The 24,583-nt window shown below is 42.8% G+C and overlaps 1 protein-coding gene across 2 annotated transcripts; it reads right to left on the bottom strand.

The window, feature by feature from the left end:
* Nucleotides 1–7,477: 7,477 nt before the first annotated feature.
* On the bottom strand, nt 7,478–22,665 carry LOC139442766 (acid phosphatase type 7-like). Of its 2 annotated transcripts, none has more exons than XM_071223661.1 (12): nt 22,533–22,665; nt 20,358–20,558; nt 17,437–17,613; nt 16,597–16,622; nt 15,962–16,059; nt 14,120–14,188; nt 13,231–13,345; nt 12,712–12,825; nt 10,713–10,841; nt 9,137–9,208; nt 8,117–8,254; nt 7,478–7,834 (listed from the first exon to the last, which is right to left on the bottom strand). In XM_071223661.1, exons 1-12 carry the CDS (start codon nt 22,639–22,641, stop codon nt 7,760–7,762), a joined length of 1,323 nt encoding a protein of 440 aa, XP_071079762.1. In that variant the 5' UTR covers nt 22,642–22,665; the 3' UTR covers nt 7,478–7,759. The 2 variants fall into 2 exon arrangements, with proteins under 2 accessions (XP_071079762.1, XP_071079761.1); XM_071223660.1 differs by lacking the exon at nt 10,713–10,841 and adding an exon at nt 10,532–10,660.
* Between the last annotated feature and the right edge of the window lie 1,918 nt (nt 22,666–24,583).

Here is a 24,583-nt window from a genome sequence, read left to right as displayed (position 1 = left end):
ACCCTAAATTTTACTGCTTACTGCTTATGGGACGAGCCTGACCGCTTGACCCCATTAGTCGCCTCTCATTGATCAGTTTTATAGCAGCATGTAGGGCAATATATTGCCATACTTTCACCTGTATTGCGATACAAATGGCAATATATTGCCGATTTACATTTTCATGGGTTAATCAGAGTTATACCCTGTATTAATGTCAGTCAGATACCATCAAGTTCCTTCCCAGCGTGTGACACATTTGTTATACACTCGGTATAGAGAACTCCGCAAACTGGCTATCGCTGTGAGGAGCTTGATAGTCCTGATATGTACACGCTAATTGATAAAAATATCATCAGAGACAAGTTGTATCAGAAAGATACTATTTTCCTACTCCACATCGATTACCAATTTAAGAACACATAAATATACTTGTTTATATTTGCCCATATATCTTGCTACATTTACAAACGTGATGATGATTCACAGGCCAGGCTGTTGTAGTTCTGGTGTCAAATGACATCAGCAGCCCTTGCTCAATGTAACACATGTCTTGTCTCAGTCACTGATATCCAACAAAATGTAACTGTTCCTCATTGATACATTACATAAATGGTGTAAGATCTGTTTCAAATTCCTGCTTGATAAACTAAGACAGGATTTTAAACTTAAAAGGTTCACACAATTAAAATGAAAAGAGGAAAAACAATATACCGTATGTGACGTATTAAGTGCCCAGGGCGCTCTCAAAATTAGAAATAGGGGGCTCTTATTAGAATATAATTTTGGTCAGAAAAAAACAGAGTTAAAAGATCGTTAAATTTGTGGTTTATGCTGACAGCCAGAAATGATACAAAAGGAAAGTATGTGCGTATTATACATGACAGATATATTTTCCAGAATTTAACTGCCCATAATTAAGGGTGCATAAAACATACGTGTGTGTACGAATAAATAAGTCTTGTGTACATTGATCAATCGGAAAGGATGCTAACTGGGATTGTTCACTAGCCAATATATTAGCAAATATTGTTGTATTGACTTTTCTTTAGTATCATTTCAGGCTGTCAGCATAAACCACAAAATTTATGATCTTTCCCATGGTTCTCACCAAAATTAAATTCTAGTAAGAGCAACCTATTACTAATTTTGAGAGCGTCATGGGCGCTTATAATGTCGAACACGGTAATCCATTTTACCACTTGGGTTACAAGCATTGGACAATGGGAGAACTCAACCGTGGGATTTGTGATGTTAATGCTAAATGGAGTATCTGACAAATGGGGTGAGACCAATCTACATTAATCATATCAAGTATTATCTCACACCTTGAATTCATGTTCACAGATATTTCTGTCAGTGAAGCAGGACAAAGTGTTGTCTAAAACGATCAACAGAACTGGATCAGGATTTATATAAGCAAGGTCCGTATTCGAAACCATTTTTCCTCTACCTGTTCAGAAATAAAGAACTATATAGCCATGACAGCTGAACATAAATTAAAGCACCTGGTGAAACTTTTGTTTACTGGAAAGACATCCGCCCGTACCCGCCAAAAAACATATATGTATGCATTGCCGTTTAATCATATATATATATATTTTTAAGGGGGGAAACGGGCGGAAGTCCTACCCCAGCTCATCTAAAGTTTCTTCCGAAAGTACCCAAGACAGAAAACACAACCACTACGGAAGATATAACCTTTAGAAGCCATACAGATTATATAGATACTACTTTGAGGATGCTGCAAAAACACTTACGGCCATATGACAGGTGTATCTGCTCAGGTTGTTGGTAGATTATGCCACATGATCTGTGTAAACCTGCGAGAAATGTCACGAAACACAACAACTCGCTTCCCACCGCCATGCTGGATTCGTATTTACTCAGTCACATGACCTCGGATTGGTCACGTGAAAATGAGGTGTATCGGTCGATTCGGCAAGTGTGCGTCATACAGACTTTGCTTTCAGTACAGTTGTACGGAGCAGTGGGGGTAAGACGCAACTTCCTCAATCTCCCACCCCTCTGGATCCGCCAATACAAAAATGTTAAAACGACATTGTTTTTTTAACGAATTTACCATACTTAAAAGGATATCATTATTAGATTCAGTGAAAACTTACGAACATAATGTTGCAATAAAATTTTAAAGAACATATATTTTGTGTGATTCACAAATCCACTGCATTAACTCTCATTCAAATCACATAAATAGAAAATTATCAACTTTAATTATATGCATTAATAATGAACCACTCTCTTCGTGTGCAAGGCTGATTGCAGAAAAATGCATGACTCTTCAGTCTTCAGACAGTATATACGTACGTATAGGTCATTATATTTTCGTCTAATTTACCTAAACAATCGATAATTACTGTGAAAATGGTTTACCCCAGCATCAAATGGTTCGTTAGACTGACTGATGCTGACTGATGCTCTAACTCGAAGAAGGACAAATCCATGGAGCAGTGTGTGTGTGTGTGTGTGTGTGTGTGTATAAACACAAGCTTGAAACCGATTTATTTTTAGATTTTAGTATTAACTATGCAACATTTTTTTAACTTCCACCGGTTCGCCCCGAGTATGTTTCTAGGTTTGTCAGCACCATACCCGTGCTCGTGGGTTTCACCGAAGTGGTAAACGTCTGAGACCTGCATCACTTCGGGCTTTCCTCCCACATCAAGCTGACACGCCGTGATATGACTGGAATACTGTTAAAAGCGGCGTTAAACACAACTCACTCACTATTGACCTTTTTCACACTTTCGCCATCTTGGATCGAACACGAGGTTTGGAGAGCATAGCTCCATGCAGTGTGAGTCGCATCAGCTGATAGGGAACAGACAGCATATTGTGCATTTCACTGATGGACATTTTAAACAAACAAAAAATGGTATCCTCTGTATCTAATACAGAAGATATTTCACATTTAATCATGAGGTCCAAATAAAATATGCCTGTAATACACTGGAATTAGCATTTTGCTGTCAGGATCCCGGAAGTGAATCGAAAGGTGCATTTCGAGATACGTATTTCAGAATTAGATTGTTTTATCATAACCTCGTCGGCATATAGGTACAATGTGACAGTACATTCAATGACAGAAGTTTTGTATCGTAAATAAACCGCATAACATGAAACACGTCAGTGTACTTTTGCAAAATTGCTCAGTCAATGCGTGGCTTGGCGAACTCTAGATCAAGATTGAGATCATGTTTATTTCACGTTTCATAGTGGTGTTTGCTGCACAACGCACTATCGTTTTGCCATGAGTCCAGTTGACAAAAGACACTTTTTCTGCTAAGATTTTCATTTTAACATATTACAATGTTAATTATGAAAATAATTCGTGTGTCAAAATTCAGTGTGTACAATGACAGATGATACTTTCAAACATCACTTACTTAACTGATTATTGCCGATTGAGATTGCACCGTGCACGACAAAAGTAATAATGTGTGAACTGTTTAAAATAAGTGAAAGGGAAACTAAAAATTGATAAAGATAAATAATGTATGAAATTGAAGAAACATAAGAATTGATACAACTATCAACTTCTTGTACACCCTCACCTAATCCTGTATGATGATAGGTAATTGTATATCAAAAGGAAGCTACTAATACATTTATCCTGAATAGTTTGAAAATGTCTTGATCAGATATGAGTACAGATAAAATAACACCGGATACTAGAACTTCATTGTGTTGACTCGCTGGCTTGAAATGAATAATTCAATAATATTGTAATAATATTCCTACTTCAATAACATTTTTTATAAACAATGCATATTCACCTTCTCTCAAAATATTGCTTATTTAGAAAACAACATTCTTCTGAAATAGAGAAGTTTAAGGAAATTTAATCACAGTGTCCCCTGGTACTTCTGGGGTATTTAGGTGAGTTAAGTTATAACAAATACGGTTTATCTTATGTAATGCCGCACTCAGCAATATCCCAGCTAAATATGACGGCGGCCTGTAAATAATTGAGTCTGGATCAGAAAATCCAGTGATTGACATCATGAGCATCAATCCCCGGAATTGGGATACAATGACACGCATCAACCAAGTAAGCGAGCCTGACCACCGATCTCGTTAGTCGCCTCTTATCAGCTCCTGAATTCCCCAAGTATGTCCATCCAGAGAATTTGACGTTTAAATTTTTCTCGCCCTATCGACACCAGCCTATATTTATACCACTGTTTTTAACAAATTAAAGGTCTGCATTAATTTATCGATGATTGTGTTTTGAGGAACAGACTCGTGAAGTAAAATAAAAATCAGAAATTCTCTGGTACCATTCGTTACCATAGTTACGTTTGGGATGTAACGTTTACCATATCTATTCGTTATGAGTAACTTCAGACGGAATTTTCTCACAATCTGAAATGATTGGACAGCTATATTTTAGCATCGCGCAGTAGTGGCAGAAGTAGTAGTAATAGTAGTAGTACTACTACTACCAGTAGTAGTAGTAGTAGTAATTGCAGCAGTTATACTAGTTTGTTTGTTGTTTAAACCCACACTCAGCACTATTCCAGGTATATTTCGGTTGTTTATCACTATTCGAGTCTGGACCGGACAATCCAGTGATTGATATCATGAGCATCGATCCACGCAGTTGGGATATGATGACATGCATCAACCAAGACAACGTGCCTGAACACCCGCTTCTGTTAGTCGTCCCTTACGACAAGCATGGGTTGCTGAAGACCAATTCTAACTCGGAGCTTCACTCGTAGTAGTAGTGGTAGCTGCAGCATCAGTAGTACTACAAGTAGTAGAAGTAGTAGTAGTAGTAGTAGTAGTAGTAGTAGTAGTAGTAGTAGTAGTAGTAGCTGCAGCTGAAGTAATAGTAGCATCAGTCGCAGTGACAGTTTTCTTGGCTCAAGTCAAGGAAGGTAACACTGTTTTGATATTATGGCACTGATATTCAAATGTCACAGTTATGAGGTCACCGTGACGTGGCTGATATACTGCTCGCTAGACCCGGCCACAGTTATGAGGTCACCGTGACATGGCTGATATACTGCTCGCTAGGCCAAGCCACAATTATGAGGTCACCGTGACATAGTTGATATACTGCCGGCCAGGCCCGGCCACAGTTACCAGGGGTCTGTGACATGGTTGATATACTGCTAGCTAGGCCAAGCCACAGTTATGAGGTCACTGTGACATGGTTAATATACTGCCGGCCAGGCCCGGCCACATATATGAAGTTTTTGTTGTTGCATTAAGTGTTTAAGAGGTCGCCTTCTACCTAGGCAATTTCGGCTGACCTGTCCCTCTTTGGGACTCCTGTGTGTGAGTAGGGTACACCTATCTATTGTGAGTTTGGTGTTCACATAATTTCTGTTTTTGTATTGATATGATTTCTTTTTTCTTATATTGATATGATTTCATTTTTTTCCTTGGCTGCTCTGTTTATATACGTTCGAGTAGCTGTCCATCTCTCAGAAATAGAGTATATGAGGTCACGGTGACATGGTTAATATACTGCTAGCTAGACAGCCCCGGCCACAGTTGTGAGGTCACTGTGGCATGGTTGATATACTGCTAGCTAGGCCCGGCCACAGTTACCAGGGGGCCGTGACATGGCTGATATACTGCTATCTAAACCCGACCACAGTTACCAGGGGGCTGTGACATGGTTGATATACAGCTAGCTAAACCCGGCCACAGTTACCAGGGGGCCGTGACATGGTTGATATACTGCTAGCTAAACCCGGCCACAGTTACCAGGGGGCTGTGACATGGTTGATATACAGCTAGCTAAACCCGGCCACAGTTACCAGGGGGCCGTGACATTGTTGATATACTGCTAGCTAAACCCGGCCACAGTTACAAGGGGGCCGTGACATGGTTGATATCCTGCTAGCTAAACCCGGCCACAGTTACCAGGGGGCCGTGGCATGATTGATATACTTCTAGCTAAACCCGGCCACACTTACCTTGGGGCCTTGACATGGTTGATATACAGCTAGCTAAACCCGGCCACAGTTACCAGGGGGCCGTGACATGGCTGATATACTGCTAGCTAAACCCAGCCACAGTTACCAGGGGGCCGTGACATGGTTGATGTACAGCTAGCTAAACCCGGCCACAGTTACAGGGGGGCGTGACATGGTTGATATACTGCTAGCTAGGCCCGGCCACAGTTACCTGGGGGCCGTGACATGGTTGATATACTGCTAGCTAGGCCCGGCCACAGTTACCTGGTTACTGTGACATGGTTGATATACTGCTAGCTAAACCCGGCCACAGTTACCAGGGGGCCTTGACATGGTTAATATACAGTTAGCTAAACCCGGCCACAGTTACCAGGTTGCTGTGACATGGTTGATATACAGCTATCTAAACCCGGCCACAGTTACCAGGGGGCCGTGACATGGTTGATATACTGCTAGCTAAACCCGGCCACAGTTACCAGGGGGCCGTGACATGGTTGATATACTGCTAGCTAGGCCCGGCCACAGTTACCTGGTTACTGTGACATGGTTGATATACTGCTAGCTAAACCCGGCCACAGTTACCAGGGGGCCTTGACATGGTTAATATACAGTTAGCTTAACCCGGCCACAGTTACCAGGTTGCTGTGACATGGTTGATATACTGCTAGCTAAACCCGGCCACAGTTACCAGGGGGCCGTGACATGGTTGATATACTGCTAGCTAAACCCGGCCACAGTTACCAGGGGGCCGTGACATTGTTGATATACTGCTAGCTAAACTCAGCCACAGTTACCAGGGGGCTGTGACATGGCTGATATACTGCTAGCTAAACCCGGCCACAGTTACCAGGGGGCCGTGACATGGTTGATATACTGCTAGCTAAACCCGACCACAGTTACCAGGTTGCCGTGACATGGTTGATATACTGCTAGCTAAACCCGGCCACAGTTACCAGGGGGCCGTGAGATGGTTAATATACAGTTAGCTAAACCCGGCCACAGTTACCAGGTTGCTGTGACATGGTTGATATACTGCTAGCTAAACCCGGCCACAGTTACCAGGTTGCTGTGACATGGTTGATATACCGCTAGCTAGGCCCGGTCACAGTTACCTGGGGGGCCGTGACATGGTTGATATACCGCTAGCTAGGCCCGGCCACAGTTACCAGGTTTCTGTGACATGGCTGATATACTGCTAGCTAAACCCAGCCACAGGTACCATGCTGTGACAAGGCTGATATACTGCTAGCTAAACCCGGCCACAGTTACCAGGGGGCCGTGACATGGTTGATATACCGCTAGCTAGGCCCGGCCACAGTTACCAGGTTTCTGTGACATGGCTGATATACTGCTAGCTAAACCCAGCCACAGTTACCATGCTATGACATGGCTGATATACTGCTAGCTAAACCCGGCCACAGTTACCAGGGGGCCGTGACATGGTTGATATACTGCTAGCTACGGCGATAAGCCTGTCAGTGCCACCACACCGTTTCAGACATGTCTTTATTTTTCCATTGTAGATAATTAGATAAGATGGCAACAACATTTCAACTTTTTTAATGAAAAATAAAATAAACAAGCATAGATAAAGAATCTAAGCAAATATCTTCAAATACGGCGAAAATTCAAGTTCGAAACAAATGAAGACATCTGGTCATAGGATAATTTCAACGGGATAATTTGACATCAAATATCAACATATATATGAACATTTCATAAAGCCGAAAGCAGGATCACGCCCATTCTAAAAAAACATTACATGTAATTTACATTAAAGTGCTTTTAACATATTTTTTCGGGAACTTTCTGCCACTTCCCGTGTTTCAGTAGTCGCCACTTAACCCGTAAGGTTCGTGTTTGTCTTTGATGAGAGTGAAGCTATCCACAATCTGCCCCTTCTGCAACAAAACAGGGAAGAATTGCATCACATTTCAACGTTGTCTATAAATCAGTTATGTGCCATGTCTATATGTGCCTGCGTGTACAACGAGATTCACATCTTGCAACAGCTGGAACTCAGGTAGGTGCATGCTAATGTCTTGTCGAGAACATATGTAATGAACGCCGACATCAGGTGACAACATTCGTAATGAACGCCGACATCAGGTGACAAAGTTGTGTGTGAGATAAATGAATGGATAACTACAGGAAAACGAGATTAATAACCATCCTAGTCTCACCTTGTCATCCGACACCTGTTCCAAGCTGATGTGGGTGTTGTTGTGGATGGTCATCCGGGTATAGCCGTAGTCAAGGTTACGGAGTGCAGACCACGGACCGGCATCTTTGAGGAAGTTGTCATGACGTTCACTGCAGCCCTGTGCGAGAAATGATCGGTAAAAAATACAGAGTGGCCCAGTAGTCCATGGTGCCGCTTTGCAGGGTTGCGTCCCTTAGTAAGAAGGTATTTTCGTCGTGTGTTCGAGTCCCAGATCGCCCCGATTTTAATCAGTTGCCGATTAGAACAATATGGGTGCACGAAGAACTAGTGAACTAGTGAGTGAGTGAGTGTCGTTTTACGCAGCAATATTCCAGCAATATAACGGCGGGGGACACCAGAAATGGGCTTCGTACATTGTACCCATGGCGGGAATCGAACCCGAGTCATCGGCGTGATGAGCGAACGCTTTAACCACCAGGCTACCCGACCGTGCTCCTACTACTAAACTACTGGACCCGTGAAGATCCGGGGAAGAATAGGTCTTCAGCAACCCATGCTTGTCTTAAAAGGCGACTAACGGGATCGGGTGGTCAGGTTCGCTGACTTGGTTGATGCATGTCATTGATCCCAATTGCGTGGATCGATGCTCATGATATTAATCACTGGATTGTCTGGTCCAGACTCGATTATTTACAGACCGCTGTCATATAGCTGGAATGTTCCCGAGTGCGGCGTTAAACAACAAACCAACCAGTCCTACTAAACTAACACGCCGTGACAAAAGCATGACAACCCCGTGACTATTCCGGTTTTGAGTAGGTCTCCAGAAACCTATAGTGGATCGGATGTTTGGGCTCGGTGACATGGCTGATTGTGTGTCACCGTGACCCGACGGCGTGGATCGCTGCTCACAATATCAACCACTGGATTGTCTGACCCCGTCATATATCAGAAGCATAAAGACACTAGATGATGTATGATGGTATTACATATTTCATTTTTGTATGTTTTTTGAAGAATGTATTAAAAAGTTTCCCACCGCGGATCCTGTTATCAGATGGACTGGGGCGCCAGGGTTGGTGTAGGGCTGGTCGTAGCTGCCGTTATACACCTGTAACGCAACGTATCTAAATTAAGAAAATATAGTCATCATTTTTTTATATTTCTATTTTTTTCTGTCGTTTTTAAACATACTTTTGATAGTTTTAATGTATTTCTTTCTGTTACAAAACCACCTCCCTAGCGATAACTGCTGTTATAATACAGGTTTATACCTCAGACCTCGTGGTTAAGGTCTGTCCTTCAGAGTTCATTGTGTAGGCTTTTCCCCCAGAATCCATTGTAAAGGCTTATACCTCAGACCTTATTGTAAAGGCTTATCCCTCAGATCTCATTGCAAAAGCTTATCCCTCAGATCTCATTGTAAAGGCTTATCCCTCAGATCTCGTGATAAAGGCTTTTCCCTCTGACCTTGTGATAAAGGCTTATCCCTTAGACCTCGTGGTTGAGCCTTATCCCTCTGACCTCGTGGTAAAGCTTGACCCCTCAGACCCTGTAGTAAAGGCTTATCACTCAGACCTCATTGTAAAGGCTTATCACCCAGACCTCGTGATAAATATTTATCCTTCAGACCTTGTGGTGAAAAGCTTATCCATCAGACCCCATTTTACGGCTTATCCATCAGACCCCGTTGTAAAGGCTTAACACTTAAACCGCATTATAAAGGCTTATCTATCAGACCTCATTGCAAAGGCTTATCACTCAGACCTCATTGGAAAGGCTTATCACTCAGACCTCATTGTAAAGGCTTATCACTCAGACCTCATTGCAAGGCATATCACTCAGACCCCATTGCAAAAGCTTATCACTTAGACCCCATTGCAAAAACTTATCAGTTAGACCCCATTGCAAAGGCTTATCACTCAGACCCATTGCAAAGGCTTATCCATCAGATCTCATTGGAAAGGCTTATCACACAGACCTCACTGCAAAGGCTTATCCATCAGATCTCATTAGAAAGGCTTATCACTTACACCTCATTGCAAAAGCTTATCCCTCAGACCCCATTTTAAGTCTTATCCATCAGACCCCATTGCAAAAGCTTATCACTCAGACCTCATTGCAAGGCTTATCACTCAGACCTTATTGCTAAAGCTTATCACTCAGACCTCATTGCAAAAGCTTATCACTCAGACCCCATTGCATTGTAAAATCTTATCACTCAGACCCCATTGTAAAATTTTATCACTCAGACCCTATTGTAAAGGCTTATCACTCAGACCTCGTGGGGAAGGCTTATTACTCAGACCTCATTGTAAAGGCTTTTCACTCAGAGTTCATTGGGAAGGTTTATCATTCAGACCTCATTACATGGGTAGTATGGCCGATCATCGTATAACAATTGTCGCTTAAGAAACGTCAACCAACAACTTACTGTTCTGTTAAACACAGGCCAAAAGCGTTCATAGGAATGTTCATGGGCCCACAAAGCCAAGTCCACTCCATACTTGTCGAACATGTCCTCCAAACCGTTAACATGAAGCTTGGGAACGCCAGTCCTTACCTGAACAAAGAGAACGATGACAATGACTGAACTGCCCCTCGCTGGTACACACCTTCCTGTTGTAGACGGGCCACAGCCGCTCGTAGGAGTGTTCGTGGGCCCACAGCGCCAGGTCCACGCCGTACTTGTCAAACATGTGCTCTAGGCCACCCACCCTCAGGAAGGGGATCCCGATTCTTACCTGAGGTTAAGTTAATGCTTATGATTCAAATCACAACTCTTAAAAGATAACGGTAATCATACGAGAAGGTAAAAAGGGTTTAACGTCGTCTCCAACATTAAGTAAGTTACGTGAAGGGTATTTATGATATCTAAAACCTGCATCCGCGGGATAAAGGTTTTATATCATAAAAACCCGTGGGAGGTGTTTTATCTAACTTATAAACCGAAAAAAGACACTTAAAACATTTATCAACATTTTTATGTTTCAAACATAGTTTCCATGAACCCGAGGAAACGGGCGTAAAATATCTGTTGCTGGCGTACGGTACTTGAACAAGATATTCTTAGTGAATGAGTGAGTTGGGTTTAACGCCGCTTTTAACATTATTCCAGTTATATCACGGCGTGTCAGCTTGATGTGGGAGGAAAGCCCGAAGTGATGCAGGTATCAGACGTTTACTACTTCGGTGAAACCCACGAGCACGGGTATGGTGCTGACAAACCCAGAAACATAATTGGAGCGAACCGGGATTCGAACCCACAATCATAGGTTTCTGGCGTGGACAAGGGACACAACTCTGCACAGCGAATCGCGGCGCCTTAGACGAGTGGGCCACCCGTGCCCCCAAGACATTCTTAAAAGCATTGTGATTTATCATTGCCTCTGTAGCCTACTGGTACACTTACTAGGCTACAGATACAAAGGTTGTATGTTCGGAAGTTGTATCAATAAAATCCCTGGGTTAACATAACATATTTTATTGCACATATGCCTGGCATATCATATAAATTCCGGGTAAAATGACAACTTCCCTGTTTATGAGATTCAACGTGACTGGAGAACAATAGTATGACGTCACTCGAGGTTTATAAATCATTGCGAGAGCTTCATGTGGAACGGAAATTCTGAAAAGATGCAGTCATTAATCACTCTGCTCGTGTGCACGTAGCCTTGCTCCAAGGCTGTACTGAAAGAAAACTCCATTGATGTGTAGTAGTTCTATCCTCCTAATAGGCAAGTCTAGATATGTGGATAGTACAAGGACTTCAGTCTCTTATAAAGACAACTTGTTCTTTTTTAGTTACATAATCTAGAAATAATGATTTAAACTAATAAGTATTGCCTTAGAGACTTGTGCAAGTCTAGTGTGCACAGACAGGTAGCAGACAAAGCAAGGTTCATAATTAACTCAATCTGAGATTGAAACCCACGATCAGCGGATCCTCCTCAAATTAAGAAACGCTCCTTTGGACAAAGAATTGCAGCATCGCTGTGCCACACGCGTTCCCTGGAGCCAGAGACGTAGTTGGAGCAGTATTACAATCATCATTTCTTACAGTTATTTGGGGGCACGGGTGGCCAAGTCGTCTAAGACGCCGCGATCGCTGAGCAGAGTTGCGTCACTTGGCACACCAGAAACTTATGATTGTGGGTTGGCCATATGGATTGTGGCATTCCAGTTATATCGCGGCATGTCAGCTTAAAGTGGGTGGAACGCCAGAAGTGATGCAGGTCTCAGACGTTTACCACTTCGGTGAAACCTACGACCACGGGTATGGTGAAGGTATGAAAGATATAATATATGTCACATATAATATATGTAAGATCCTTGCATCGCTGGTTTCAGGCGGCAGTTCCAAACTATTTAGATAGGATTAGAAACTGACAAGGCTTTGGGCTGATTTCAAATAATTTGAGGGTTTCAATGGAACAATGTATATTCATTTGCTTGGGCTAACCTAACCCGATTCATTGTAATGTTCTGAAAAAGTTGTATTTTATACACAAATACTAAAGCTTCAAAGATTCGTTTCAGTCAGATGTATATACAAGGAACTGGGACACATAAGCTGTAAACCAACTGAGCACGACAACACAGTGCCCTCACCAAGCTCTCCAGGTGTGTGCAGTCGTCGTCGTCAGCGTTGGAGCAGTACATGGGTCTGTGTCCCATGGTGATTATCCATGGCCGCTTGGCTCGGTTCTCGGGGAGACTTGCTTCCTTGATAAACATAGAAGGCATGTGGTGTTAAGTGAGTGTGTGAGAGTGAATTTTGTGCATGTCTAAGTGAAGGTGAAGGCCATGTCTAAGTTGAGGTGAAGGTCATGTCGAAGCGAAGCTGAAGGTCATGTCTAAGTTGAGGTGAAGGACTTGTCTAAGTGGAGGGGAAGGACGTGTTCAAGTGAAGGTGAAGGACGTGTTCAAGTGAAGGACGTGTCCAAGTGAAGGTGAAGGACGTGTTCAAGTGAGGGACGTGTTCAAGTGAAGGTGAAGGACATCTCCAAGTGAAGTGAAGGACACGCCTAAGTGGAGGTGAAGGACGTGTTCAAGTGGAGGTAAGGTCATGTCTAAGTGGAGGTGAAGGACGTGTCTAGAGGGTGAAGGGCACTACTATGCTATTCCCACCTTGAGATCCTGCTCCAGCCACTCGTACTGCCGGACGAGCTGAGAGATGCCGTAGTTGACGTAGAAGTAGTACTCGGTGGAGAAGGAGATGATGTGGGCGGGCCCCATGTCGAAACTGACACACATAGAAACACAGCTGATGAACGCCTCGCACTGAGGAGGAAAGATGTAATTAAAGCCTCAACCTTAAGGGTTGAGAGAACCTGGCTTTACCACAGTATGATACAGTATGATATCGTACTGAACAATAAACAAATCATCTTGGGTCATTTTGCAAAATCTACAGAAGTTCGAAAAATTGGCAACTCAATTTTCTACCATTTTCTACTCAGCATTTGAATGAGAATACTATGAAAATAAAAGCATACCAGTTAAATTTAAATACGTTCCTATCATATCCAACGACTCTTCACACAACCTGTGAACCTACTGCCACTTTTGCCTATTTTATTGTAATAACCTCTTGGGGGGGGGATGGGGGGTGTTACTCACCCGGGTATGAGGTTTTACTTTTTGCCAGTAAGACCTGGTATGGGGTTTTACGTTTTACTAGTAAGACCTGGTATGGGTTTTACGTTTTACTAGTAAGATCTGGTATGAGGTTTTCGTTTTTACTAGTAAGACCTGGTATGAGGTTTTACTTTTTATTAGTAAGACCTGCTGCTATGGAATTTGGACGTACAATGTTCTAAAATCGAAGGCAAGATGTGAAACTTTTTCATTATGGATGACAGGAACCTGCAACTTCACTTAAGTTTCGTACCATTACCGATACCTCCTTGCCTCGGACTTCCTCGACCATAAAAGAGGAGGAGCGCTTTATCCTTCACATAATGTTATAATTCTTGTTTCCTTTCGACATGGCTGTGCTGTATGGCGCATTGCTTACCTGAAGAACATCCTGTCTGACTGTTCATCAAAGGGCATGGTGAATCTGTTCTTGTAGTTGGAGAAGTTGCTGGAATAGAGCATTAGAAACCTCAGGATAAGATCTTTGAAACCGTATCTCGGAAACTCCTGATAAACATTCGGGGTGGTCGGGTAGCCTGATAGTTAAAGCGTTCGTTCGTCACGCCGAAGACCTGGGTTCGATTCCCGACATGGGTACAATGTGTGAAGCCCATTTCTGGTGTCCACCGCAGTGATATTGCTTGAATATTGCTAAAAGCGGCGTAAATCCACACTCACTCACTCACTCACTGATAAACATTTTCCATGTTTCTGTTTATATGTCGTGTCCTCGTACCGACGGAAATGGGGGGACCTAATGCGTCGCTGAAACATTTGTACTACATGATGAATTTCACACGAAAACTAGGGCGGTCGGGTAGCCTAGTGGTTAAAGCGTTCGCTTGTCACACCGAAAACTCGGGTTCCATGGAATATTGCTTAAAGCGGCGCAACATCTCACTCACTCACTCACACAAAAACAGTATGGGGGGTCCCTAAGGCTACGTCATTCATTGTGTGAATGAAAATATGTTTTTGAAATACACCTAAGAATGGCATTACATGATAAAGAAATCATTACACTCGTGTGTTTCCGTTTCGTAAATATCATATATGAACGACAAGTATTACGCGCGCAAACGCTCGCATATTCCCCCGCTCTGTTCCAGCATGACACAACTCACCTTGACCTTGACAAACATGTGTGGCTTGTACGTATGATCACACCCTCGATTATCCAGTGTTTTAACTATTCATTCATTTATGACACCCTGGACAAATTCGCCACTATAGATTTGTTTTCAGCCCGATTCGAACATCTTCCCGAGGCAAGGGAGTTAACTGACTTTAAAAGTCCAGTTTCCACCCTTGCCGAGCTAAGATGGATTCGAAAGGCTCGACGCTCAAATTAGCCGTTCAATCATATACTGTCCTGGGCGAGAGAAATTCTGTGCATGGTAAGAGAAAGAGAGGTTGTGACGTCAGTTTCGATACTATGGTGGCGAGTGGGTCCGAGGTATTTGTTATGATATCATATGATGAAGATATCACACCTGATAATCGAGGATGTCATGCTCAGCGAAAGCGTGGTTCTATCAATAGCCCCATTCCTTCCTCCTTAATATAACGACCAGCTAACATCAGATAAGGCCGCCTCTTGTGGTAGAGCGGAAGGTCGGGGTTCGATCCCCGGCCGCGTCGTGCCAAAAGACGTTAAAAGATGGAACTTGTTGTTCTCCCGCCTGACGCTCGGCATTAAGGGGCTGGTGGGCTCGGAGTCAGTAAACTGTGTCTGAGTGGGGTACTCATCAACTATAAATGGGCATTACACACACACACACACACACACACACACACACACACACACACACACACACACACACACGTCGCTATATAAGTGCAATAATCTTTGACGCGATTTAAACCCCATTTTACCTCACCCCGACAAACATCAGATAATATACGTCATATGCTACAGCGGGGTGATGGGGTAGCCTTGTAGTTAATGTTTAGCGTCCCCCGTCGCGATATTGCTAGGTTATTGCTAAAAGCGGCGTAAAACCATGCTCACTCACTCAACTTTAACATGACATATCATTCAAAAGGGAGTGTACGAAACTGTGATCCGACATCTGAATAGGCCGACATTCTGTCAACCCGACAAATCGTTAAGGCAATGTATAAATGTTCTGTAAACCGACCTCTGTCTAAACCGACATTTAGTCCTTATCTCACGGATGTCGGTTGAGACAGAGTGCGTTGTATGTGACGGTACACTGACTAGCTGTTCTCGTGGTTGCCGGGACAGGTCATGTAAGGGAGGTAAGCAGCTATGGGCTGAATCTGCCGCATGAAGGCGTCACCGACGGTGCTCTGATTCTGGAATAGTAAGGCGGTAAGGCGGTGAGGCTACCGAATGTTAAAAGTACACGAGAAATATAGTAGAGCTTCGGTATTAAGATCACAAGACAGACTTGTGTACTTAGTTAAGATACATACATACATACATTATTATTGCTACATCTCGTCCTGATAATGCTGAGACATTGCTGTGGTATTGTTGTGGAATTGCTGTGATATTGCTGTGGAATTGTTGTGATAATGCTGTGATATTGCTATGGTGTTGCTGTGATATTGCAATGATATTGCTGTGGTGTTGCGGTGATATTGCTGTGATATTGTTGTGATATTGCTGTGATATTGCTGTGATATTGCAATGATATTGCTTTGGTGTTGCTGTGATATTGCTGTGGTGTTGCTGTGTTATTGCAGTGATATTGCAATGATATTGCTGTGGTGTTGCTGTGGTATTGCTGTGATATTGCTGAACGCAAAACGTCAAACCATAACCTCCCACTCTGAGACACATAATTTTGTAATAATTGATAAAATAAGCTGAAAATATTTCTGACTTACTTTATCCATGTCGTACGCAAAATCACCTGAAAAGTGGAAAAAGACAAAACGTATATTGCTCAACTACATATGACCAGTACTGCAAAAGAACAAAACAAAGATCACACACCAAATTTCAGCAAAGAATCACAGGATGTTGCGATTTGATCGAATATCGCAATCCCGGTATTTTTTCAATCATCTGTCTTTCAAAAGATAATCAACATATCGTCCGACATATAAATACCTTCGAAATAACTAGGTACGAATTATTTGCGCAGTGATCGGAATAACAAGATCAGCCTCCAGGAATGATACTAGTGGAACGATGGTCCAAGGGTCCATTTAGCCCTATCCTATTTTTTAGCCGTATCTGCAAAAAATCGCTCTTGTAGAAAATACATTATCTACCCCTATTCGTATTTTATACGTGTCCAACTACGGGTTTCTTTTCGACTCAAGACAATTTATTTCGGATGCTGATGGATCTGCGGGTGGAATAGCATCTGTTGTGACGTCACATTATATTTTGAACCCTCCGAAATTCCCTCAATGCACTTCTGCAACATGGGCCACATGTGGATACGTGTTGATAAGTGGATAAGCGTAAACGTATACAAGCGTACGGATGCGTGATACGGATACGGGTGCTAAAAACGGACAGGTGTGACCCCGTTTTAACCGAGCTCTGACCGGCTTGCCGTGGGTTCGAATCCCAGTGTTGTCCCCCTTGTCAACGCAATACTCATATTCGTGGGTTTCTAGAAAGTTGTCAATGTCTATGAACTGCTCCAGTCTGTATTTACCTCAGACATCACGATGCCACGCTGTGAGATACAGTTAAATGTTTGACGTACTTACCTATGTGAAGGACTGCGTCGTACATGTCCACCTCGGACTGGAGCCGGGGCAGGGACTGGGCGTTGACGTTCCCCAGGTCCCCGAACATGACGATGCGGGGGCTCCAGTCGGTCCCCTCGGGCATGGTCGTGAAGAAGAAGGGGTCGCTCCACCCATAGTCGCTGCCGCAGTGGTAGACTAGGGGAGGAAGGCGTATGAGACAGACACCGTGACTATAACTGCCACAGGGGTTCTAGTCCTAATCAGTGAATTATTTGTTTTTAATCAAAGACATCGAATCTGAGTGAATAATAATAATAATTATTATTATTATCATTATTATCATTATCATTAGTAGTAGTAGTGATAAAGCTGTATTATTACTGACTACAATCCACAGTGATATAGCTGTAGTATTCACTCCACAGTGATACAGCTGTAGTATTCAGTCCACAGTGATACAGCTGTAGTATTCAGTCCACAGTGATACAGCTGTAGTATTCAGTCCACAGTGATACAGCTGTAGTATTCAGTCCACAGTGATACAGCTGTAGTATTCAGTCCACAGTGATACAGCTGTCCACAGTAGTATAGCTGTAATATTTCTGACTACAGCTGTAGTATTGCTGACTAAAGCTGTAACATTGCTCACTACAGGCCACGGTACTACAACTGTAACATTTCTGACAACAGTCCACAGTAGTATAGCTGTAATATTTCTGACTACAGCTGTACTATTGCTGCCTACAATCCACGGAGCTTTAGCTGTAAATTCGCTGACTTAATTTCGTCGTCCCTATGGCGATATGTGATATACGTGACCATAGGTTCGCTCATTGCCACTAACCCGAGAGGACAGAACAAGTATACTATCTACTGAATGAGTGAGTGAATTGGGTTTAACGCCACTTTTAACAGTATTCCAGTTATATCGCGGCGTGTCAGCTTGATGTGGGAGGAAAGCCCGTAGTGATGCAGGTCTCAGACGTTTACCACTTCGGTGAAACCCACGAGCACGTGTATGGTGCTGACAAACCTAGAAACATAATCGGGGCGAACCGGAATTCGAACCAACAATCATAGGTTTCTGGCGTGCCCAAGGGACGCAACTCTGCACAGCGAATCGCGGCGCCTTAGACGACTGGGCCACTCGTGCCCCTATCTTCTGAGTAACGCACAGCTGACGTCAAGATTTTGCAAGAAAAAAAAATCCGGTCAAACAAAATACTGATAAAGCCTTATGACTTAAACCTAAATACAATCCCAATCTCTCCTGACACAACACGCTTGCTGATAAGACATGGAGCCGAAGTCAAGTTCATTGAACTTGTTTTATAAGTTTTTTATGTTTGTTTGTTGTTTAACGTCGCACTACGCAATATTCCACATCTATATCCGTAAATAATCGAGTTTGGACCAGAACAATCAAGCGATTGATATCATGTGCATTGATCTTTGCAATTGGGATACGATAACATGCATCAACCAAGTCAAGCCTGACAAACCGATCCCGTTAGTCGCCTCTTACGACAAGCATAGTCGCCTTTAACTGCAAGCATAGGTTGCTGAAGACCTTAAGTAGTATTACCACTTTTATGACACGGTGTGGTGCGGTTCTTTTAGACAACACAGGACAGGAAGACGTGTTTCTGCTTCACGACACATGAAGATTAGCAGGAGTTTGGCTTAGTCCTATACTCAAACTGGTGTCCACGGCCTTACTTAATCTCTACATAGTATACTCACAGTGTTTCTGTTCAGGGGTGGTTCAAGTGCCTGTTAATCTCAACATGTGCCAGGAGTATGTCTATCTGTGAATAGGCACAGTGAGTGTTTGTCCAGGAGTAAGACCAGTGATCGTATCTCCCTACAAATACTTACAGTATTTCTGTCCAGGAGTAACCCAGTGATCGCAACTTCTTTACAGTATTCCTGCCCGGGAGTAAGCCCAGTGATTGTAACACCATGCGTGTACCTTCTGTATTTCTGTCCTTGAGTATGCCCAGTGATCGCAACTCCCTACAAATACTGACAGTATTTCTGTATGGGATTAAGCCATTATAATATCTCCCTACATATACCTTACAGTATTTCTGTCTGGGAATAAGCCATGATCAAAACTCCCTACAAACACTTACAGTATTTCACTCCGGGAGTAAGCCCAGTGATCGTAACGCCATGCATGTACTTTCTGTATTTCTGTCCTTGAGTATGCCAAGTGATCGTAACTCCCTACAAATACTTACAGTATTTCTGTCCAGGAGTAAGCCCAGTGATCGTAACTCTTTACAAATACTTACAGTATTTCTGTCCGTGAGTAAGCCCAGTGATTGTAACGACATGCATGTACTTTCTGTATTTCTGTCCTTGAGTATGCCAAGTGATCGTAACTCCCTACAAATACTTACTGTATTTCTGTCCAGGAGTAAGCCCAGTGATCGTAACTCTTTACAAATACTTACAGTATTTCTGTCCGGGAGTAAGCCATGATAATATTTCCCTGCGTATACTTTACAGTATTTTTGTCCAGGAGTAAGCCCAGTTACCATAACTCTTTACAAATACTTACAGTATTTCTGTCTGGGAATAAGCCATGATCAAAACTCCCTACAAATACTTACAGTATTTCTGCCCGGGAGTAAGCCCAGTGATTGTAACGCCATGCATGTACTTTCTGTATTTTTGTCCTTGAGTATGCCCAGTGATCGTATCTACCTACAAATACTTACAGTATTTCTGTCCAGGAGTAAGCCCAGTGATCGTAACTCTTTACAAATACTTACATTATTTCTGTCCAGGAGTAAGCCCAGTGATCGTAACTCTTTACAAATATTTACAGTATTTTTGTCCGGGAGTAAGCCATGGTAATATTTCCCTACATATACTTTACAGTATTTCTGTCTGGGAATAAGCCACGATAAAAACTCCCTACAGATACTTACAGTATTTCTGTCCGGGAGTAAGCCCGGTGATGACAACTCTGTGTATGTACTGGGCCCTGTGCTCCGTCCCTCCATCCACAAAATGGGTGCTGTAGCCTGTGACCTGCTGGTTGATGGCCAGAGGACTGGAACCATATTTCACAGCAGAGATCTTCGTGTCATTGATGGTGTTCCACGTCACGATCATCGAAGACGGGTCACCTGTAACATACAAGGTCAAGTATTGGTGTTCTAGATCACGACCATCGAAGATGGTCAGCTGTAACATACAAGGTCAAGTATTGGTGTTCTAGATCACGACCATCGAAGACGGGTCACCTGTAACATACAAGGTCAAGTATTGGTGTTCTAGATCACGACCATCGAAGATGGTCAGCTTTGACATAAAAGGTCAAGTATTGGTGTTCTAGATCACGACCATCGAAGACGGGTCACCTGTAACATACAAGGTCAAGTATTGGTGTTCGAGATCACGACCATCGAAAACGGTCAGCTGTAACATAAAAGGTTAAGTATTGGTGTTCTAGATCACGACCATCGAAGACGGTCAACTGTAACATACAAGGTTAAGTATTGGTGTTCTAGATCACGACCATCGAAGATGGTCAGCTGTAACATACAAGGTCAAGTATTGGTGTTCTAGATCACGCCCATCGAAGACGGGTCACCTGTAACATACAGGGTCAAGTATTGGTGTTCTAGATCACGACCATCGAAGACGGTCAACTGTAACATACAAGGTCAAGTATTGGTGTTCTAGATCACGACCATCGAAAACGGTCACCTGTAACATAAAAGGTGAAGTATTGGTGTTCTAGATCACGACCATCGAAGACGGGTCACCTGTAACATACAGGGTCAAGTATTGGTGTTCTAGATCACGACCATCGAAAACGGTCACCTGTAACATAAAAGGTCAAGTATTGGTGTTCTAGATCACGCCCATCGAAGACGCGTCACCTGTAACATACAGGGTCAAGTATTGGTGTTCGAGATCACGACCATCGAAAACGGTCACCTGTAACATAAAAGGTCAAGTATTGGTGTTCTAGATCACGACCATCGAAAACGGTCACCTGTAACATAAAAGGTCAAGTATTAGTGTTATAGATCACGCCCATCGAAGACGGGTCACCTGTAACATACAAGGTCAAGTATTGGTGTTCTAGATCACGCCCACCGAAGACGGTCACCTGAAACAAACGAAGTCAAACAACGGTGTTCTAGATCACGATCATTGAAGGCGGTCACCTACAACAAACAAGGTCAACCAGCGGTGTTCTAGATCACGATCATCGAAGGCGGTCACCTGCAATACTCAAGGTCAATATTTGGTCTCCTAGGTCACGATCATCGACATCGGGGCACCTACAACGCACATTGGTGTTCCAGATCACGATCATCGGCGACTTAAACGTACATGGTAAGACATTGGTGTTCTTTCTCACGATCATCGAAGGCGGTCTCCTACAATATAAAAGGTCCGTGATTGGTGTTCTCGGTCACGATAATCGTAGACGGGTCACCTACAACGCACAAGGTCAAATATTGGTATTGTACGTCACGATCATCGAAGGCTGGTCAACTTAAACGTACACAGTCAAATATGGGTGTTTTAGATGACGATCACTGAAGACGGCCACCTATATCAAACACGGTCTAAAGAGGTGAGGGGAAGTGAAATGGGGTTTAACGTCGCGTCCAAGATTATGGCAAATTATATAGCGACGTGCATGTACGTGTGTGTGTGTGTGTGTGTGTGTGTGTGGCTGTTTGTACTAGCCCGGACTGATGCCGATTTATACTGCTAGCAAACTGAGATACCATGCCGCAGTTTAACATAAATACCCCACTCAGACACAGTATACTGACTCCGGCCCCTTAATGCCGAGCGCCAGACAGGGTAACAACAAGAACCATCTAAAAACGTCTTTTGGAATGACGCGGCCGGGGATCGAACCCCGGACCTTCCGCTCTCCGGGCGGACGCTCTACCACTAAACAACTGAGGCAGTCCGGCCTAAAGAGACTTCAAGAAGAACTATTTAGCTTGGATAGCATTGCAAATCCTTTGATTCATATGTCGAATGATTGTCAATTTTGAAAACATGCCATGAGAGGCACCAATGATGCGCCCAGGCTGCATATGTGAAGGCCTGATATTCCACACACTTACGGCCGTAAGACAGGTGAATCTGTTCCGGTTGAGCGTAAAATATGCCCCGGGCACATTGCAAATAAGCCAGGAAGGCAGCAACCAGAAGGAAATGTGGCCTTTTCGCCATCTTGAATCAGTGCCACTGTCCTTATCACAGATCGTCGGTCACATAATTGTACATATTATCACGTGACTATGTGAACGTACAGACGGTCATCTTCGGTAGTGTCTAAAGTAATGAATTATCCACGTGGACGTGAACGTGTTTCACTGAATTATCACAACGGCACAACATTAAACACTAGTTCAAAACAGACAAAGGTCCGGCCTTGACACAAGGGGCCAACCGTTTGACGTTCTTGGGGTGGGGATGGGGATGGGGTGGGGGGTGGAGAGAGGGGGAGGGGGCTGGGATTTTGTTTGGAGACTAGATATTGTTTCATCTACAACTGCAAAACCAGATATGTTTTAATTAAAACTATGAATTTAATACTTTTTAAAAAAAACACCCAACATTTTTCAGCAATGTATTATTGTGGCAGACAATTTCGTTGTTTTTTCAAAAGCATGAAGCTTATTTTTTTTCAAGCATTTTCAGGGACAATTTGTAGTTCCATTAAATTCCTGCCCACCCTAACCCCACCCACTCCCCACCCAGAATATCAAATGGTAAGCTCGAATATCCAAAATGATCAAATGACAAACAGTATCAATAGCGTCACAGTTACAAATTAGTTATTTGACAGTGCCAAATATCTTAATGGAAATAATCTGGGTCAATTGATCTGAATTCGAAATATTTCTTTAAAAATGTTAATGGCGGGTTCTGTTGGTTCTCCCTCAAAACAGGATCATTGACCAGTGATGACGACGTAATTAATAATGTTGGGTTGCGCCAGTACGTTAGAACGCTTGTCCCGTGTTGTCTGCAATAAATAACATTGTCCATTACACAAGGATATTCCGCTACATTTATCCTTTACACTGTTGTATAGAAAATTCTGAAGACAGACTCGGTGACTTGGTTCATTGTGTATCATCGAACTCCAACGCCTTGTGACGTTGTAGCAACATCAAGCACTGGTTTGTCTGGTCCACTATGCTGGCGACTATCGATATAATAATGTAGACCTTGTAGACACCGGCTGGTGTCGATAGGGTGAGAAAAATGTCAACCAAGTCAGCAATGGATGTACCCATTGAGGGGTATCGAATCCGGGCGACCAAACGCTTTAACCACCGCAAGGCTACTTGGATACTTGAAACTGAACTGGAATGTAGTGATGAACCCAGCAATTTGGTCTCTTTAAAATTGGCTAACAGTATATACGTTCTAAGGGACCGACTATATGAATTAAATTCATTTATTTTCAAGATAAGAAATTTGATTTCGTTGATGTGTATCTTTGATATTTTATCTTGAAAATAAATGAATTTGCTCTTTTCGGCATAAATGAATAACGTTTCAAACGTGTTAGGGGTCATGTTGTTGCAAGTTCATTTCCTACCCTAGTCTTCATCGAACCAATATATTTTTACACAAAATTATTCAGCCACAGATTACTATGGAGTAGTCACAAACTGTTGCAGGAATGGGTGATGGTTTAATAGACATAGTCAAATTTAGCAACAGTTCTTTCCATTATTCTCCATTACATAAAAATACAAAACTCGGTAAGCTCTCCTTTAACCCTCAGTTAATACGTTTTTACTCGTGTGGTACTTTATACATATTGTTAAAAATTCTTTGATAAACTTTTTTTTCATAATCATCATTATGATTAAAATGCATTAAAATGTTATGGCGCTTGGCAAGACATGGTAGACCATCCACTGTATTACATCTCCATTCTATTATGATGAATACCGCTAAAAATTATCATATATTATTACAATATCATTTGCGAAATTTGGAACAAAATCTACGGACAGGAGCGTCCAAATCGGCTCTACATGGTGTACCCATGTGGTGCATTGGTGTGACGAGTCAACGCTTTAACCTCGCTAGACAAACCTCACCGCCAATGACTTGGTTAAGATTATCTATATAAACAAATGTCAAATCAGGT

Source organism: Haliotis cracherodii, unplaced genomic scaffold (assembly GCF_022045235.1).
Source record: "Haliotis cracherodii isolate W230 unplaced genomic scaffold, xgHalCrac1.p SCAF_5, whole genome shotgun sequence".
Lineage (NCBI taxonomy): Eukaryota > Metazoa > Mollusca > Gastropoda > Lepetellida > Haliotidae > Haliotis > Haliotis cracherodii.
This window is presented reverse-complemented; position numbering and strand designations above follow the sequence as displayed.

Coding starts and splice junctions, on each gene's coding strand:
- LOC139442766 (XM_071223661.1), bottom strand. CDS start 22,641: ATGGCGAAAAGGCCACATTTCCTTCTGGTTGCTGCCTTCCTGGCTTAT. Junction 16,060..16,596: donor TTGCGTACGACATGGATAAA/GTAAGTCAGAAA, acceptor TTACTATTCCAG/AATCAGAGCACCGTCGGTGA. Junction 14,189..15,961: donor GGCAACCACGAGAACAGCTA/GTCAGTGTACCG, acceptor GCTCTATTCCAG/CAACTTCTCCAACTACAAGA.